The sequence below is a fragment of the Calidris pugnax genome, unplaced genomic scaffold (genome assembly GCF_001431845.1).
Source record: "Calidris pugnax isolate Ruff unplaced genomic scaffold, ASM143184v1 scaffold13, whole genome shotgun sequence".
NCBI lineage: Eukaryota > Metazoa > Chordata > Aves > Charadriiformes > Scolopacidae > Calidris > Calidris pugnax.
Window position 1 is genome coordinate 13,694,881 of NW_015090810.1, and position 18,792 is coordinate 13,713,672.

Here is an 18,792-nt window from a genome sequence, read left to right on the forward strand (position 1 = left end):
CACAGAAAAATGTAACTTCCATTGTAGTTTTTCACATGTGACATACAAGAGACAACTGTTCAGACACTAAAACGACTGTTAGAATAAACATCTGTGCCAGCTGAAGCTGAGGAATCACAGTTCCTGACAACAAATGAAGCTCACAAACATTAAAAACCGTGCCCCTTTATGCTTCTGCAATACTCGGTGTGTGTATGTGCAAGTGCAGGTTTGCACAGGTTCCTACATATTCATGAACAAGGTTCTTTGTTGTGCAAATTCCAGCCTTTGCATTTTGATCACTTCCTTCTACGTTCCTACAGTACACAGCCGCAGCACAGAGGGTATTTCAAACCTCCTCTTCAATCAGTGCTACTACGTTCATAAGCTTTGGAGAAAAGGAGGATTTCTTTGTGCTCAGCATTCTTGCTGGTTAGATGCTTCTCTGTTCAAAACATGGCCTTCTGCATTGCCCTTTGTGAAGTGTTTAACACTCTCCTACTGTCTTTATAGACAATTAGGTGCCCAGTTTCAGCATTTTTAACTAGCTTATACAAATAGGCTTGCTGAGGGAGAGATGCAACAGTATTTAAGTGCTAAAATAGACACCCTGGCTCTTACTGTGTCTATATTAAAAATTAAGAACATTACAAATTTTATTAGCATTTTGTATATCTGAATTTGTTATCTGGGTTTGTTGTTTATTTATTTTAGTTTAGTTTAATGGGACATCTTTATTGTTTTGCATTTCAAAGCTGAGATATTTCAGTCCTCCTGTTTTTTGAGGTAGAAGGTTAACTGTTATTATGACTCTTGGAGAGAGAAGGACCTGGTGTTCCAGCATCAAAATATTTACAACTGCCATATGAGACTAATTTTTGCTATTCCCCACTGTGGAATTCAAAGGTTAAAATGTAGAGTCGGAACAAAGAGTGAGCCCTAATGTGATTAAGAATGTATGAGTTATTTTGTCTGCTGCTTCTCAGCTCATAGATTAGACAGCAATAACCTCACCAGTCATATTCAGCATCAGGAATATTAATCTAGCAATGCATGCTTACAGTTTACCACAAATTTATGAAAAAGCGACAATTGGAATATGGTAAGTAAATATAAAACCTTCTGGACTCAAGTGTGGATGTAAAGCCATCTGATAGCAAAATGACAGCTGGTATCAAAATATTTTAAAACAAGTGCTATTTTGATTACGACATACAAGCATGTTATGAAGGGAGAAGGCAAAGTGTGCACTTCAGCTGAAGGGCACAGTTCATGGTATCTCAGAATCATCAGAAGGGACATAATACACTGTCTGCTAATACATTAGGCAAACATAATAACATTCTTAGCAATTTCATTACAAATCTTTGTAACATTTGAATTATAGCAATGATATTTGATATCTAGTGACCACTTGAAAAATCACGCTGCACCCTCCGGGTTGTAAAATATGTAAACACAAGGCACTTCTATAAATACCACAGCGACTATGGCTTTCCTTCTGAGCTGTATTCTTTTGTGTTAACTGGACAAACTTTAGGTGACTGTTTTTCTAATTGCAGATGTTTCATTCAGAGCAAATTCATAAGGAAATTTACTCTTTAGACAATGGTGAATTAATGAATTACCGATGTGCCCATTTCTATCAATTTAGTATTTACAAATTTGTTTATTACTATTCCACACAGCTTTGGCTGCAGAGCTTGCTTCTCTGTCCTAGCAGTCACTGGCTTTTTGATCTATTTGAGAAAAACTACAGCTTAATAAAGGTAACTTTATTCTGCCAATATATCGTCTTTTTTTAAGATGCCATGCTTTTCTCATCAAAATTAGAACTTTCACAGCAAAGTGGAATGGCTCAGGCATTCTTTGTCAGTTGGGGAAAGTGTTTTGTAGGTGTCTATATGATGGCTGAATTGTCAAAACAAAGACTAAAAAAAAAAGCAGAAGGTTTTAGAACATGCAGTAGAAATAACAAAGCGTGTATATAATCCATTTTCTGTTTGCTGTTATTAGGTTATACTGTGGAGAATTTCATTGCATATGTGTTTTGGTGGAACACATTCTAACTTCCAACACTACAGCAGTCTGAGAGGAGCTTTGGCAGAGAGAAAATGCAAGGAGCACTTCATAAATCACTTACAATGAGCTATATTAGTTTCCGCTAGTAAAATAGTTCTTAAACTAGGTACCATGATCCAAACCAGAGTAAGAGCTCTATAGATGAGTTAAACACACTGCTCATTTTTAAGTAGGGTTTAAGTGAATCAGATGACTAACACAGAACTTATTCCAGGTCAAGAATTTGGCAGGAGGCAAATTGAGAGCTGGAATGAAGTTGGAATGGAAAAAAAGTAGGAATGGAACACTACAATTACAACATGGTATGACCTTGTCATTGCTAAATAACAGGGACTAATTAAACTTTTTCAGTGGTAAAAGTGCCACTTGTCCTAAAATAAGAACTAAGTCATTACTGAAGAAACAAGAGGGGGGGATTACACACAAGTGATTCCTGTTTCTTTTTTTAGAGTTACTTTCAGATTTTAGCAATATGTACTGCTTGAGGAAAGAACACAAGAAAGAAGAGAAGAGGCAGTGAGAAAACAGATAAAACAAAACTACAGAAAATTCACATGTCCAATAATTGGAGTTTTTGCAAATATTCGGAAGGTGCAAAAGAGGAAAAAGATCCTAACAGACTTAAGTGTGGGATACTGATAGCTCTGAGGTAACCTTTACGTGAAATGATAAATCTATTTATTGCAGCTGCGCATGGTGGTCATAGTGCTGCTCAACCCAAAGTGACTTACAGATTTTATGACAAGCTTATGATTTATAATGATGATATATTTAGAATGATTTATAATATATGCTTTATATAATTCTATGATTAACCTGTGATAAACTTGCACTGATGATAACTTCTTCAAGTGGCAGAGGAGCCAAGAAGGAGAGGTGCTATGCTGGAACTTGTTCTCAACAACAAGGAGGGGCTGGGGGGGAATGTGAAGCTCAGGGGCAGCCTTGGCTTGTTACCATGAAATAGTGGAGTTCAAGGTCCCTCTTTATATGTCAGAACTAGGTCTAGTAGTACACCTCTCCTTGTTGGCTCCTCCATCATCTAGTCAAGAAGTTATCATCAATACACTGGAGGAACCTCCCGTACATGCTTACCTGCGTAGCGTTCCCAGCAGATATCAAGATGCCTGAAGTCCCCTATGAGAACCAAGGCCTGTGATTGCAGGGCTACTTTCAGCTGTCTGTAAAAGGCCTCATCAGCTTCCCCATCCTGATCAGGTGGCCTGTATTAAACACCCACAATAGTGTCTCACGTTTTGGCCTGCCCCTTAATGAGAGACACTGTTCTGGGTGTTTATTACACCATTATATTACACCATTATCCATCATATTTGAGAAGTTGTGGCAGTCTGGTGAAGTTCCTGCTGACTAGAAAAGAGGAAAGATAACCCTTATTTTTGAAGAGGGAAAATAAGATCCACCTCTGCTAAGGCACATGAAAAGTGGTGATTGGTGACAGCCAACATGGTTTCACTAAGGGAAAATCATGGCTGACAAATACGGTGGCATTCTATGATGGGTTTACAGCATTGGTGGATAAAGAAAGAGCAATTTATGTCATCCTACTGGACCGGTGCAAAGCATGTGACACTGTACCACATGACATCCTTGTCTCTAAATTGGAAAGGCATGGATTTGATTGATGACCCACGCAGTGGATAAAGAACTGCTTATGTAGTAGTACTGAGAGCTGCAGTCACTGTCTCAATGTCCAAGTGGTGAGCAGTGATGAGTGGCATTCCTCAGGGGTCATATTGGGACTGGTGCTGTTTTAACATCGTTGTCAGTGACATGCACAGTGGGATTCAGATGACACCAAGCTGTGTGGTGCAGTTGACATACTGGAGAGAAGGGATGCCATGCACAGGGACCTGGACAGGCTTGAGAGTTAGGCCCTTGCAAATCTCATTATGTTCAACCAGGCCAAGTCCAAGATCACAGCAAATCCCAAGCACAAATATGCCCAATGGCAGGGCAGAGAATGGATTGAGAATAGCCCTGAGGAGAAGGACTCGGTGGTGTTGGTGGATGAGAAGCTCAACATGAGCCGGCAATGTGTGCTTGCAGCCCAGAAAGCCAGCTGAAAGCCGGCCTACAAGAAAGCTGGAGAGGGACTTTTTACAAGGGCATGTAATGATAGGACAAGAGGTAATGGTTTTAAATTGGAAGAGGGGAGATTTACATTAGATATTAGGAAGAAATTCTTACTGTGAGGGTGGTGAGACACTGGAACAGGTTGCCCAGGGAAGTCATGGATGCCCCATCCCTGGAAGTGTTCAAGGCCAGGCTGGATAGGGCTTTGAGCAACCTGCTCTAGTGGAAGGTGTCCCTGCCCATGGTGGGGGCTGGAACAAGACAATCTTTAAGGTCCTCCAGCAATCAGGAACTGAATGCTTCTTCTCAGGGAGCTATAGAACTGAGTTGATATGTACATTGGTGTATGAAGTCCCAGAACAACTGTCTCATGAGGCACATAGCTAGGGGGCCACTCCCCACATAAGGGAAAAAGAGGATGTTTCCTCTAACTTAACTTTAAGGGTTAATTGACTAATACATTTCACATTAACACCAAAAATTGCCACAGAGGACTGACAGACAAATGAAAGATTTCAGTCAGATGTAGTGCTTGAAGCAAACACTGAACTTTCTGCTTCAGTTGACCCTACCATCTGTGTATCTACCACTGAGAAAATGAGTAAGTCAGTCCTGGGTTGCATAAAAGGAAAAAAAAGATCCAAGAAATTCTCGTGGCACCACTCAGCAATGCTTTAGCTTAGTATTTTCTCAACCAAAGAAACAGATTCCAGATCTTAGAAGTGACAGACAATACTACATTTCATTAGATTTTCTCTGATGAAGAAAAACCACAAAATCAAAGGCAAATAAAGAAGGAATAGTTTAGTGTGGTTCAATGGGTGTCTCTGAATGCACAGCAAAAATAAATTTGGAAATACATAAATTTTAGTGTTTTGTCTACAAAATACAAGAAAATACATTACGAAAAAAAGAGTTTGTCATGGATATGTGGCTCCTTCTGTTCTCAAAACTCTGATAACATACCTACCATCTCCACCTCTCTACTCAGCTGGAAACTTACAGAATTTGACAAAATTTGGTTGGGGCTTCCACAGCTCATCCCATTATTGCATTTTCTCACCATGCTTAACTTCAGCTTGACTTTGGCTTTTTTTTTTTTATACTTCTGGTTAGCACTTAATTGATGTGACCAGACAGTTTCCATACATAGAAAATACTGTTTAATGTAAATGGCAGAATTGCAGCAAAACAAAATAAAGAACATTTCAAAAGGAACAAAGAACCCATATGTATTTACTTTTCTTAGTGCCTCACCCCAAGAGATGACAAACAATTCTGAATTCTTAGGAGTCTTCTCTTATGCTCCTAAAAAGGTGCCTTAGTCAGCTTGTTTTGCTAAAAGAAAAGCTTTGACAACTGCCTTTTGTAATTTCCAGAGAGTGAATTTAAAACATTGTTTGTGGTCTTTGTTATGGATTATTTGGTTTATAACATCAGCAAAATGAATCCTGTAACTTTGGCAGGAGTGTCTTCGCACCTGATCTGGGCCATAAGATATTTCATCTGCACCTATTTTACTACTTTTCTGGCATGTTTCTTAGTTTGCATGTCATTGTGCAAAATGGACTTGTGCAAGGCATTTGACACACGACATCCTCGTCTCTAAATTGGAGAGACATGGATTTGACAGATGGACCAGTTGCTAGATAAGGGATTGGCTGGATACTTGCACTTAAAAGAGTTGTGGTCAACGGCTCAATGTCCAAGTGGCAAGCAGTGATGAGTGGTGCTCCTCAGGGTTTGGTACTGGGACTGGTACTGTTTAACGTCATTGTTGGTGACATGATTCTATGATTCTGTGATTAATTAATCCAATCCATATTTACAGTACTTTTATCTGGAGAGTTAGGTGGGCAGTTCCACAATGAGCATGCTTCCCATTTCAGGGGCTTAAAAACAGAGACAGTCATGGACTAACACTGGGTTAGTCATACACACATACATTGGGTAGCAGTTCCAAAAGTTTGAAGAGAAATAAATGCACTCATGCATATCAACTGCATTCTTAGGCATAGTGTCTCCAGCACATTCAATACCCAAAATAATGCAAATGAGGTGCTGGAACACATCACACAGGTCCACAAATTAAGGAAACCCTGTTGACTCATTGATGATTCAACATTAAAACTCCCCAAGCCAATCAGAAGCTGATCAGGTGGAAAGCCTAGCTCTTGGAAAAGCAAAAGCTAGACTCCTACTTAAGGTGCTCTGAATCACTATGGGATCCTTTCACTGTGTTAGATGCACAGTATCAATCAATACAAAGCTATTGTAGTGCCTAACGGAATTATGATTTACTATTTTCAGATCGATGGATAGATTGCATGGGATTAGCCCATGTCAGGTACTTTAAATAATAAGAAACCCTCCATCCAGCATTGAACTAAGACACACAAAACTGTGCTTCCTTGAAATCTCAGCAGAGTTTGGATAGAGATTAAGTAAATGACTGTGCAAGAAATATTTACTTTCATTGGTTCACTAAATAATGAAAAATAAGGATGGATCTAACTTCTTAGGTAGTGCAAAGATACATATTTACGAACTCTAATTCAATACAAAACTAAACAGAATAATCTGGCAGTTTAAAAGAATCTGTGTTCATTCCTCCCATATTTTAGACATCATCCCAATTGTGTAGTTATTACATTTCATAAAACAAGTGAACAGTTTAGTTTTATACATCTGAGTCCATGTCCCATTTAAATGCAAAGCAATATATTTATTAAAATATAAATTTAATTGTCTAAAAGATTAATTTTTATCCATTTAATTTTCATAGTATCTCTTTGTGAATATGTCCATTTATTTTAATGGGAGGGATTTATTTTCTGAACCACAGAAATACCAAAACTGATATGGATAATATAAAAAAAAGAGCACTTAATATTCATGCAAACTTCATACACTGCATAGCTGCTAAAACTCAGTAAAAAATAAGAACCTATTTAAAAATATTTCCTTTAAAGCAATTGTCTACATTTAATATTTAGGCCTTAGGGAAAAATTAAAGCAACATCACTTTTACTGTGTAACATTCTCATAAAACATGGATGAGGGCTTCAGTTCTGATAATACAACATGCATCAGGAATTTACTGTATTAATGTACTAGCAGATCAAGGGATAAAGAAAAGCATGCTCAGAAAGACGATGATTAAAAAATAAAAATAAACCCCCTAACAAATCAACAACAGATTTGAAAATTAGTGTTAGTGTTGCCCTATATAATCTTCAAATGTTATTGAAGATACTGACTTTTCTGTAGGCTATTTTTTACCTCTATATTTTTCTGCCAGTCTAAATCTAGTCTTTACGCATTTCCAAATCAGACAGTTAAAGTGGTCCCAAGCAAGCAAATGGAAGGAATCAGATCAAAGACAATAAAGCATGACAGATAAAGGCAGAGCTAGCTCATAATAATAAAACACAGGAAAACAATCCACTTTTTATCAGGTTGCACAGTCCATAGATTGTAGGGGAAGATGATATTCAGATACTAGAATGGAATTAAAATACTGTAGGAGGTCTGAAAAAAGCAGAGATATAAAACTCACATTTTACTTGAATATACACAATCACTATGCATCATTTGTTTGTACTGATGTGCCGTAGATAAAAATAGAGCAGTACAGAAAATGAAGTGTCTTGTAAAAAACCACAAATTTCACTACCATATAGAATGACTTTTTTCATAATTAAAACACTGAATGACACACCTACATTTTGAGACGTATAAGAAATCAACTTCAATTGATTAATCCAAATTAGTTTTAGCAGCTTAATTTTAGCTAACGACAATTCCCATTTCCAAAGATAGTTTCCTTCAGAATCATTTAAAAGAAGTGGGTCTACTCACAGACAGATATACTACTCTGAATAAGCAAACACTAGTAAGTCTTCAATTGTTGCCTTTTTATGCAAAAATAACTCCTTCCCCTTTAATAAAATGCATAGTTGCAAATTCAAACTCAGCCAAAGGGTCAGATGTGTGGGATATTCACAACGAATGGGATGATAAAACTAAATCCTAGGGGTTTTGTTTCTTTCTTTGTCTGCTTAGGTGTTTGTTTTCCCCAAAATAATATGGTGGGTTTCAGGCATTGTTTTTGGCATTTGATTTGCTTTCTGGTAATTGCATAGGTACGCTGCATGAACTAGTTTCATATGAGGTAGTTTGAGGTCTAGGGGAAGGCATGATTTAGCAAATTATTCTTGCTAAAATTGTGTATTTGAATTACTCCCACAGCTTAATCTTTGAAATTAAATTGAAACATGGATCATTTTTAGTTAATTTTTAGTTAAACAATATTAAATAAAAAAGAAGTAACGATGTCTTCGTGATTTTTAATGGTGCATCACAGAAAAGTAGCAGAGCACTGAAATGCTCTGGTGACATCAGTCTGGATATATAAAATTACGAGTTAAGTGGTAACTCCCATCTATAAGAAACTGCAAAGGAATTTTGGTCATTATCTACTTAGGCTGTAGGGTCTGTTTGATACATATTTTTGTTTGTGATCACCCATTACTTTTGTTAATATTTGTTAATGATATTGAATAAGGAAGTACACATCAAAATGCATATAAAGATTTTTAACAAGGCAGTGAGGTTAACCCAAGAGAGTAGAGACACCTGCAATTTCAGATTGCTTCAGAAAATTCAGGCTTAGCATAAGGGACAATGACAAACTCAGAAAAGTCTAGAACCATAAAATACAAGATGAAACATCACCAGACAGAGATAAACGCAGAATTATTTCTGTGCAGAAAAGGCAGTGGACCTAACGGCAAGATATGAAATGCATTAAAAAGATATGAAAAGGGGACAAAACTGAGCTCCACGGACATTTAAAACTGACCAGAGGATGGAAATGGCAATGAAGATTAAAACTGCAAGCAGAAAAAGGAGCTAGCCTTTTTATGGGTTCACAATCCTCTCTGTACTCCTGCTTGCAGTTATACTCTAGGGTGACAATCAGTCATCAGGAACAGCCAAAAAGAGTAATATCTACCATAACAGAAGTTGTTCCATTCATTTTGTGTGATGAGCCCTTTCCATGATCCAGAATGAATTTCTTCTACATCAAAAGTACTAAAATTATACCACAATAGTGTTTAAACACAGTGAGATTCATAAACCTTAGGAATGGCAATTCAGCCACAGTTAAATAGAAGTTAGAGAAAGCTTAAGCTCATTATAAATATAAGAGATATTAATGTTTATTTCAAACCATGGTTTGAATATATTGAAAAGTAATTTTCAATGAATGGAAGTCTACGGAGAGGCCATATATTCTGTCTTTTGTTATAATAAGAGGCTAATCTAACTTATCAGACGACTACTCAAAAATCACTGCTAATTTCCTCTTGCTGCTTTTCCTTAGCTCTTACCTTCCAGACTCAAATGTGAACCATGTTGAGTCACGTCCGTATCTCCTCAAAGAGCTCAGAGGCCACATGACCAGCTTGACCTTGGCATTATGGATGTCCCAGAGATAGATGTTTTCATGTGTGATCTGCATTGTACATTCCCCATAGATATCTAAATTTGGTGTAGGCATAAGGTATACATTGAATCGTTCTGGAAAAAAGAAACAAACAACAAACCACAGAATAAGGCATCAGCAGTTAAAGCAAGAGTTTATACTGGGGAAAAAAAAAGTAAAGAAGTATTTATTTACTGATGGTTCAGAAATCAAGACCACATTTCTAGTCTTGAACAGAGGTGAAGATCCACTGATGTCGATGAAACCTTTCATAATGTACTTGCAAGGAGTAAGAGGAGAATCTTCTTCATTTTGTTTTCATTATAAATAATGCAGCAGACTGAAATATCTTTCACAGATGATCTTCACAGTCCTCTTTGACGTGTCCCCAGCAACACAACCGAAGCCCTTTATCCTCACATTAAGGTCCATAACTCTTTGCAAATAAAAATTTACAATTACTTGAACTCAGATAGAGGCTCCTCTCTCAAAGAACTGAAGTACAGATCTGTTGGCAAAACATGTATGTACAACCACTGCACCTTAGAAAAACTGTCTTTGAAATTGCAAACCCAGGTTTAATTATTGAAGCTTGTTAATAATGATGTTCTTTGGGTTTAGTTTCTATTTATTTGCAAACTCCTTATCATTTGTCAAATTAATAACATTTTTAATCATCTGTTGCTTTCTTGAAAAATCTGATTTAACACAATATATTTTTATGGTTATGACATCAATTGCTATCAGCTGCACTTCCACTGCAGAGTGCACTCATTGAGTAAGAGGTCAAGGGCATTAACAATCTTCTGAAGTGCCTGAATTGCATGTGATTTAATAAGCAACACAAAAACTATCTTAAAAAAAGAAAAAAGAAAAAAGTTAAAAACCAAGACGATATAAACCACTATTCACTCCTATGGAAAGAAGTAAACCACAGTAATAGCAAGACAATTTTAAATAAAAACACAATTTTATTTGAAGAATAACTAAAGTTTCTATGATCTGTTTCTACAAAGAATGAAGAACTCAGTTGAATTGTGATTGCACAGTTGGAAGCGCTAGCCTATATTTTAACTGTAAAGGCGCTGAACTCTTAGGGCTTCATAGCATAATGTGGGAGAGTGCAGCTGATTCACAACTTCCTCTCATAATTTCCTTTCATTTTTGAAATTGGATAGAAATGCAAAATGTCAATGCTACAGCACTGAAGGGTCTTGATAAAAAAGGTAAGAACAATTTAAAGTATAAGCACGAGCAATGCTCATTCAATAAACAGTGTTGGGAAAATGTACTTTACAGGGACATCTGATAAGAAAATTGTCTCCAATTACTTAATAAATGAATGACAGTTTGGTGTGGAATACTTTTAATCCAGCATTTGCACTGAATTTTCTCATGATGTCCTCATAAAAATTAGGAAAGATTTTAAAATAATCAGAAGAGGAATAAAGTGAGAGAAATTTATCATAACAGTAAAAATTAGATACAGCTTCCCATTGTATTTGACATTCAATATCACGGACATTATGTCTCCATTTTTTAAACATTTGATATATATACACTTTTCTGACAAATCAGTGAAAACACTGCAATTAAGTGAATTAATATAAAATATGTTAGAAGTGTGTGTATAAGTATGTGTGTGGGTCAATAAAAGAGCAAAAGTTTGGCTGAGGAATTAATGGCAGCAGAGAACTGCTGGGTGAGCAGTAAGAATTTTTGTCCTGCATAACTATAAGTAAACTTGTCATCTCCAGTGTTTTTCTGTTTCAGTTGATTTAATTTTGTTCTATTAATGACTCCCCAATCGATTCATTCAGGCTCATAGCAAGTCAACCTCTTCTCCCAGGCTCTAGCTCTCATTAATCACACTAATGGGTGTTAGCCCTAAAAGTTTCATTTTTATGACTAAGGTCCCAAGTGTGAAACTCCTAATGTTTTACGAAAGTCTTCTGACACACAGCACAAATAGATTAGCGGGTGCTGCTGAGATCATGGCAAAGAATTTCCCTTAATCCTCAGAGGAATGTATTGGGCACAGGTCTAACCTAACCCCTACTGAAATAAAAGGAAGGGCTTACATGGGAGTATGGGTCAATGACTGCATTGGGAAGGGAATGGAGGAGAACAAGATAACTTATACTTTGCAATGGAATTATATATATTTTTTTATATATGACCATTTTCAGTATCCATGTGTTATTGTGATGGTCATGCAAAAATACCTAGGAGCTTCACAGCTGTGCTTTTATCACATATTAGACTCCAGTTTTGCACTGCCATGCTGTTACTTCCTTTTACTTACCTCCTCTATTTGAAAGAAAGATACAGATGACTGACATATCAGCTGGTTCTCTCAGTTTCCCCTTTATATTACATGAAATCACACAATGTGTTTATGGCTGAATGGGGCTACTGTGAGAGAATCAAAATCTTTCTCTTTCCCTGTTTTCACTGACATCACCTCAGACAGCAGAGAAAATGGAAAGGTGCAATTATTTTCTGAAGTAAACATTAAACTATTGTGTTGAAGGCACAAAAGATTTCAACTTGTTTTAGAAGTTACCAGGATAGTCATGAAATGCTCAACTTCTCTGAAGTGTTTGACAATATTATTGCATGAAGGGTATTCAGGACACATGGTATCCTCAAACTGCCAAGAGCCATTTGCTGTCTTTGCATGGGACGTCAGCATCTAAGGTGAGGTGTCATGCATTAAAGAAAGTATGTTTGATTAAAGTGAACATCCTCTGCAGGGCAAAACTCTGATCCCTTGGAACTTACTCAAAGTGGCAAGTGTACAAACATATGTGCTGGAGAAGCTTGAGGATGGATATTTTTGCTTTTGAAACAAAAATTAGTACTTTAGAGTAGTGGAAGACTGAGGACATGGAAAAGTGTGGATACTACTAAATGATTTTAGGAATTAAAATGCAGGTTCCAATTATTCCATTTAATAAAATATTTGCACATGTATCTAGGTAATGGTAATACAATCATTCCATTTTCAGAGGCAAGTTTTGCCCTTGAACTCATCCAGGCAAAACCAAACATTCATATGGAAGATTTGGGAATCCCAGCTGAATTCTGTCACCAGATCTTCTGAATCACACTGACTAGGATATTTAGCATCTCTGTAGGTCAGTGACTACCTGCATATGAGTGGGATGAGACAGTAACAGTCCATTGGGTAGTAAATAGAAGCAGATGCTATCCTCTTGGAAAAGACAAGGCTGAGACTGAGCAGGTGCCATTCCTCAGGATTCAGCATCACTATTCTCCTCCTTCCTCTAAAATTGGTGAGAGCAAAGTTCAGAGAGTGGGGCAGCCAGAATGAGAAAAAAATGCTGATATATTGCCACACTTATTCCTCTCATTTCTGTGTAACTGTTCTTCCTCATCTTCTTGAATAAGCAGAGCAATGCTTCATTGTACACTTTGTGCATATAAAGGTGTTTAGCATTTGGGCTTTGGCAAGAATATGACCTTTAATAATGTTTTTCAGAGCAAGGAGCATAAGAGTCTTTGTTAAAACGAGCATATTGACTGAGACAGAGACTTGGCAGCAAGTCCGAAATGCTCTCAGTCTTCCAGCTCAAAGTTCAACTGTACGGGGAAAGTAAAATGACTGTGGCGCCAATGATTCTGGTTCTGTCATTTTATCACTGGATTCCTTTGCTTAAATCACCCCTGTTGGAAAATTGACCAGATAACACTGCAATCTTGCAATCCAGATACTTTGTTTCATTTCAGCTTTAATGTGAGGAAAAAAGTACTTATGGAAGGAGGCAGTCAGGTTGGTGGGATCTATACAAGAGGCTTCAAAAGCAAACATTCAGTTTTTATCCAGAGGAAACTCCTTCAGCATCTATGAGACTTCCGCTGCTGACTTTCTGTGGCTAATTTTCAGATAGAAAGAGAGCTCTGTGTCTTGAAGTCACAATTTTGTGTTTGATCATATTTCAGGTCTATTAGAATGATTCTCTCCTGCTTTACTCAGTGAGGAACCAGGACTTCAGAATTAATTTTATCCCTTTGCTTATAATTATTCTGCACTGCTTCCATTAAAATGTATGAAAAATTTTCTTAACATCTCAATGAAAATATAAAGGCTGCTATAAATAAATTATTTTAATTTGTTTCACTGATAAGCAGCAAGGTAGAGAAGAATCTGAAAACTCACTGGATTAACCAGACATTAAAACTGTAAACACCTTTCTTTTCTGAATAAAGGCATGTTTTGTTTATTTAAAAAAAACCACCACAAAGTATAAAAATGGATTAAGGATAACAGAAAATGAATAAAAAACATGCAAAATGTTTTTATGTAGCAAATCACAAATAGGAATTCTACAGACTCTAGAAAATGCCCTAAAACAAGTCAGCTCTGTGAACATAATTACAAAGTCTCTATGGTTTGGCTGTAGTTTTTAATCTCAATATGCAGCACAAAGAAATAACTCATAATCCTCTTCTGGGGATTCAAGGACGTTGTTCACTATGAAATGTTACATATTTACTAACAGAAATTAATGCTTTTCTTGCAATTAAAACCCAGGAAGCAAGACTACTGTACTGTGGAATCTTTTTAAATAAAAAATGAAGGTAAAACAAATGTTAGGAAAAAGAGGACAAACTTTACCAAGAAGCAATTTTATGAGGTATTAATTTAAATATTAGGCAGGGAGTACGAGTAAAAAATCAATTATCTTTCAAACTTTTCCAGACTTATAAAATCAAAAGTAGCTTTAATGTATGAAAAGAAAAAAGACAGAGCACCAGCACACATAATAGAAAAGCATCATATTGACATCTCAAACATGACACTAACAATGAACATGCTACAGCAGCAAAAGATGAACAGGCCTTTTCTTCAACTTAAAAATTTGCATTTTTTAAATTTGCCTTTGCAAATTTAAAAAATGCAAAATTTGCCTTTGCCTATTTTCTTCATTGTTTACAACAGTTTTACAAGTAAAAAATAATGGAATATGAATTAGTACAAGTATTCGGTTATTTTATTGTTATTTAGTATTCAAAATAGATAGGAATAGTCTTCACCAAAGAGAAGCACTTGCTCTTAAAGAGTGAATATAGTAGCACTGTCTGCATCAATATTGTGTTGAATACTTTGATTTCTTTTTCACATAAACATAGTCTGTTTGGATGACTGTTTGGATCTGTGCATTTGGATGACTTCTTTGTAGTTATTTCCTTTTATAAAGAATGAAAATACAGAGACACATTGGAAAGTGATATTTAGAAAAAAATCATGAGCATGGACAAATTCTAGATATGATGACAACTAGGCAGGCAAAGGTATAATAAGAAAACAGATTTGGTTTTGTTGTTATATTTTGGGGTGGACTACCAAATGCTTACAAATGCAGTGAGAGCTGGAAAGGAAGTTTCAAGTTCTTCCAAATGAAGATAACACTCTACATTCATCATTTTCCCTAGTAGCAGCTTGAGAAATCTAAGGAATACAAAATGTGTCTGTAAGTATCATATGATACTGCTTAGAAGATTACTTGTCAACAGTGTTATCGGATCCCACTGAGTCCAGATTTTCTTTTCTGGAGTTATAAATGTGTATTATTATTTGCTTATAATTGTATATACAGCTCCATTGTATATACAGTATAATGGCAGCTCCACTGCGATTATACTAAATTCGTTATCTGATCATTTAGTATTTACTGCTTTTGATTTAATGATATATTTTCATTCTTTATTAAATAATCTAAATGGACATTCATAAACAGTAAGAGACTGTGTTTCTGTGAAACTGAATTTATTTTCTGTGAAAATAAATTTAAAGAGAAACAGGATTGCTGCTATAGGGCTGAGGAATGCAAACAAATCTTAGATTTGTAGTAGAGAGAAGGTAAAATGGTTGGAGAGTAACAGAAGCTCAATTTCAAATCTCACTCTTCTTGGAATCTGTTTATCATTGCAAACTAAGCAGTCATTAGTTGTGAGCCTTAAATATAAAAACTAAACCACCTAAGGGTCATTTTCCACAATGGAGTTTACACAGTAAGATTTGCGGTAATTCTTCTTGAAAGCAATAATAGAGATGAAATCCAGTGAGAAGTGTTCTGTTACTGGTATGTTTTGCACAAGAATTGTTTAAATGTCTTCTCTATTCTTCTTAGGAGACTCAGTAGCCAGAGGTCTCTGCTATAAGCAGTGCAGATCTATAGTTTGGCTGTTTTAGCTATCACCACTGCAGAATTGCTTAGTGCTGGAGGGTCAAGCAAGAGTGCAACCAATAAAATAGATCTCACTGGTACTTACTGAGCAACTCAGAACTATAAAGGAATGGCTCTTTCAGATAGCTGCACTATTGTAAATTTTTATCCTCCTATGACAAAAATGGCCCAGGAATGCATGGCCTTTTAGCCGTGATATTTGCACACCAAACAGCAACTTTTCCAGCCTTTGGAACAAACTGTTTTGCAAACCGTATTGTTGCATTTGTGTCATAGAGAATCAGGTGTCTTCCTTGCTGAGATGGAAAGACCATCTCAGGAGAACCACAAGAGTGAGAGCAGGAGGATAAACAGGCTCAGATGTAACAAAAAGAGATGTTAGATAAATCATAGCAAAGACACATATTTTTCTTGCCAAGTATTTCCTGAAATGTAAGTTCTTGGGTATAAACAATATAACTATCATATCGCAATGAGCTTTTATGGTCCCAGGGCATATACAATAACAATTAAAAAAATTGTTATAAATGTTGCAAAATGAAGGTATAGGCTACGGTGGTCATACACAGGGACTAAATCAGAAACCCACACAACAGAAAACTTCCTGTTCTTTCAAGAGGTAGCTAATTTACTCAATCCCTTACAAGTAGATGACACACATCATGCAAAACGTCCTTTAAGGAACAGAATGGGCAAGTAGTTGGACAGATTAAGAATATTTCGTATTAAAAATATTATTGCTAGGAAAATGTAAAGCAGCACATAAAAAACCCCACTCCTTACTAGGCTAGTTCTTTTATGATCAAGGAAGTATCTTTATTGAATTTTTGAACATTTCAGAAAATCTTTAGGGCAAAAAGAAAAGACAGTGGAGTGACATGGGATTAATGTTTAATACACCTGTTCTTTTGGGATTAATAGTATTAACACCCTGTCATATCACAGAGATATCAACAGTATAACACCCTTATTGAATTGCTTCTAGCTCTTAAAATGTAAAAACCAAAAAAATATCTGAAACTGCAAAACCACTGGCACTGTAGCATTCATGATACTGCAATCTGTGGTCTTGCACCTTTTTGTTCAGTGACTTGAAAGAAAGCTCTCGTATGGTTCAGGCAACAGAACTTTAATGAAACTAGATGCTGAGGCTTTACGAGTCTATTTCAAATTTTACAAACTGTATTCTCACATCTCTGTTTCAAGTAAATATTGACTAACTCAAGAGGAATTCTATGAAGTTGACATACTTGCAATGTTTTGAAACAATGACATTGAAAGCTGCTATACCAGTGTAGAGTTTTTATTTAACACAAAAATAATAAAATGACCGTAAGAGTGACACACCTGCCATTTTCACAACGAGTAAGAATTTAGACATTTCATATATATAGTCACTTTTCATGGATTTCAAATTGGAAAACTAATTTCGACCTTTCAGTTTCAGGTCAACAAAAGCTCAGTAGAGATTTGAAAGATTTTTAGGTATCTTTTGAACTACAATTATTTATAGCATGCCTTTAAAAGATACAATAATGGGAAAATGTCCAAGAAAATTTTTAAATTTGTATTTTTTATCAGAGCTCACAAAATGATTTCACCCTTCAATTAGTCATTGTTTCCATAAAACTGTCATGTGGGAAATGGCACTGCCAAATTTGCAGAATAAGATAGCTAGTATAAACTGAGAGTTCCACTCAACTGATTTTCCTGAAAGAATCTGTTAAAGAAATTTGAATGCAACTGCAGGTTCTTACAGCACAACTACATGAACAAAATGCTAGATTTCATACCAATAGTAACAATCTCTGTGCTCTCCCCTCCTTCCAAGTTCATTAAAAGGCCCCCCAAGCCAGAATTTGCTTTGCTTCTGAACAAGACAACTGAGGAGACAACTTTGAATTTCTAACATGCTTATTAAAATGCAGAGTTGTGCATCAAGTGGATGAGGGAAGGAAGCTGATAGGTATCAAAATTACTTGTCAGAGATACTGTAACTAATTATTTAGCAGAGCATGATCCTCAAATATTGGATTATATCTACTCAGCCACTTGGTTTAAAACAATATGGCTAATGATACCTTCCACATATTATTATTCATGTAATTTGTACAAAAAGTACATGCTTTGCCTCTTTGTTTCTTTTCATTTATTTACTTAGAATAATAAAGATGTCAATTATGTTCATATATGCTGGTTGGTAGCACTAAAATTAATTTCTAGACTAAAGCAATTGAATCAAGACCAGTTTGCAGAACAGAACTAATCTATGTCTTCTGGAGGTTATGTGTGTATAACTGGATCGCTTTCAACAACAAGATGAAATGTAATATTTACCATCTATGTGTGAAAGCTGCTGGACAGTACATGAATTCACTGCAGAAAGAGCGTGAGAAATTTCAAGCTATTTTTCTCACATCACAGGCTTTTGACAAGATTTATTTTCCTTTGCATTTGTGAGGAAACACATAATTCTGTTACCAATCGTATGTATATGAGTTTTATACCTATAGCTTATGAGCATATAGCAGATAGGATGCTTTGAGTGGTGTCTGATCGTTATCGCTGTCCTACGGTGTTAGTAGCTCTCCCTTTGAGAGAGCTACTCAGTAGCTGAGTGACTGTAGTTTCCAGTTCCAGGCTACAAATTAAATCCTGCGTCTCATAGCAAGCAAACAACTTCATAAACATTTGAACTTCTTTTGAATTGCATTTGAACATGTCTGATTTTTGAACAAAATTTCTTAAAGGTTTCTGCATACTTTGTGTTATTATGTTCAGAGATGTCCGGACTCTGATGAAATTAATACAATATAATCAATATAGTGCTATTCATTCTATAATTTAATTATGTAATTTTGTTTATAATGATAGTTGGCTTGATATTTTATGACCATTGAGTCAGTGTGTTTTATTACTTTGTTAAAAGCT

At 36.0% G+C, this 18,792-nt stretch overlaps 1 protein-coding gene across 1 annotated transcript in view; it reads right to left on the reverse strand.

Moving 5' to 3' along the window:
- The window catches only part of DOK6 (docking protein 6), a 143,612-nt gene that overhangs the window by 78,944 nt on the left and 45,876 nt on the right, over window positions 1-18,792 (reverse strand). Inside the window, exon 4 of the mRNA XM_014938635.1 lies at window positions 9,552-9,741. Coding sequence (XP_014794121.1) covers window positions 9,552-9,741 — 190 coding nt within the window. The remainder of the gene's footprint in view (window positions 1-9,551; window positions 9,742-18,792) is intronic.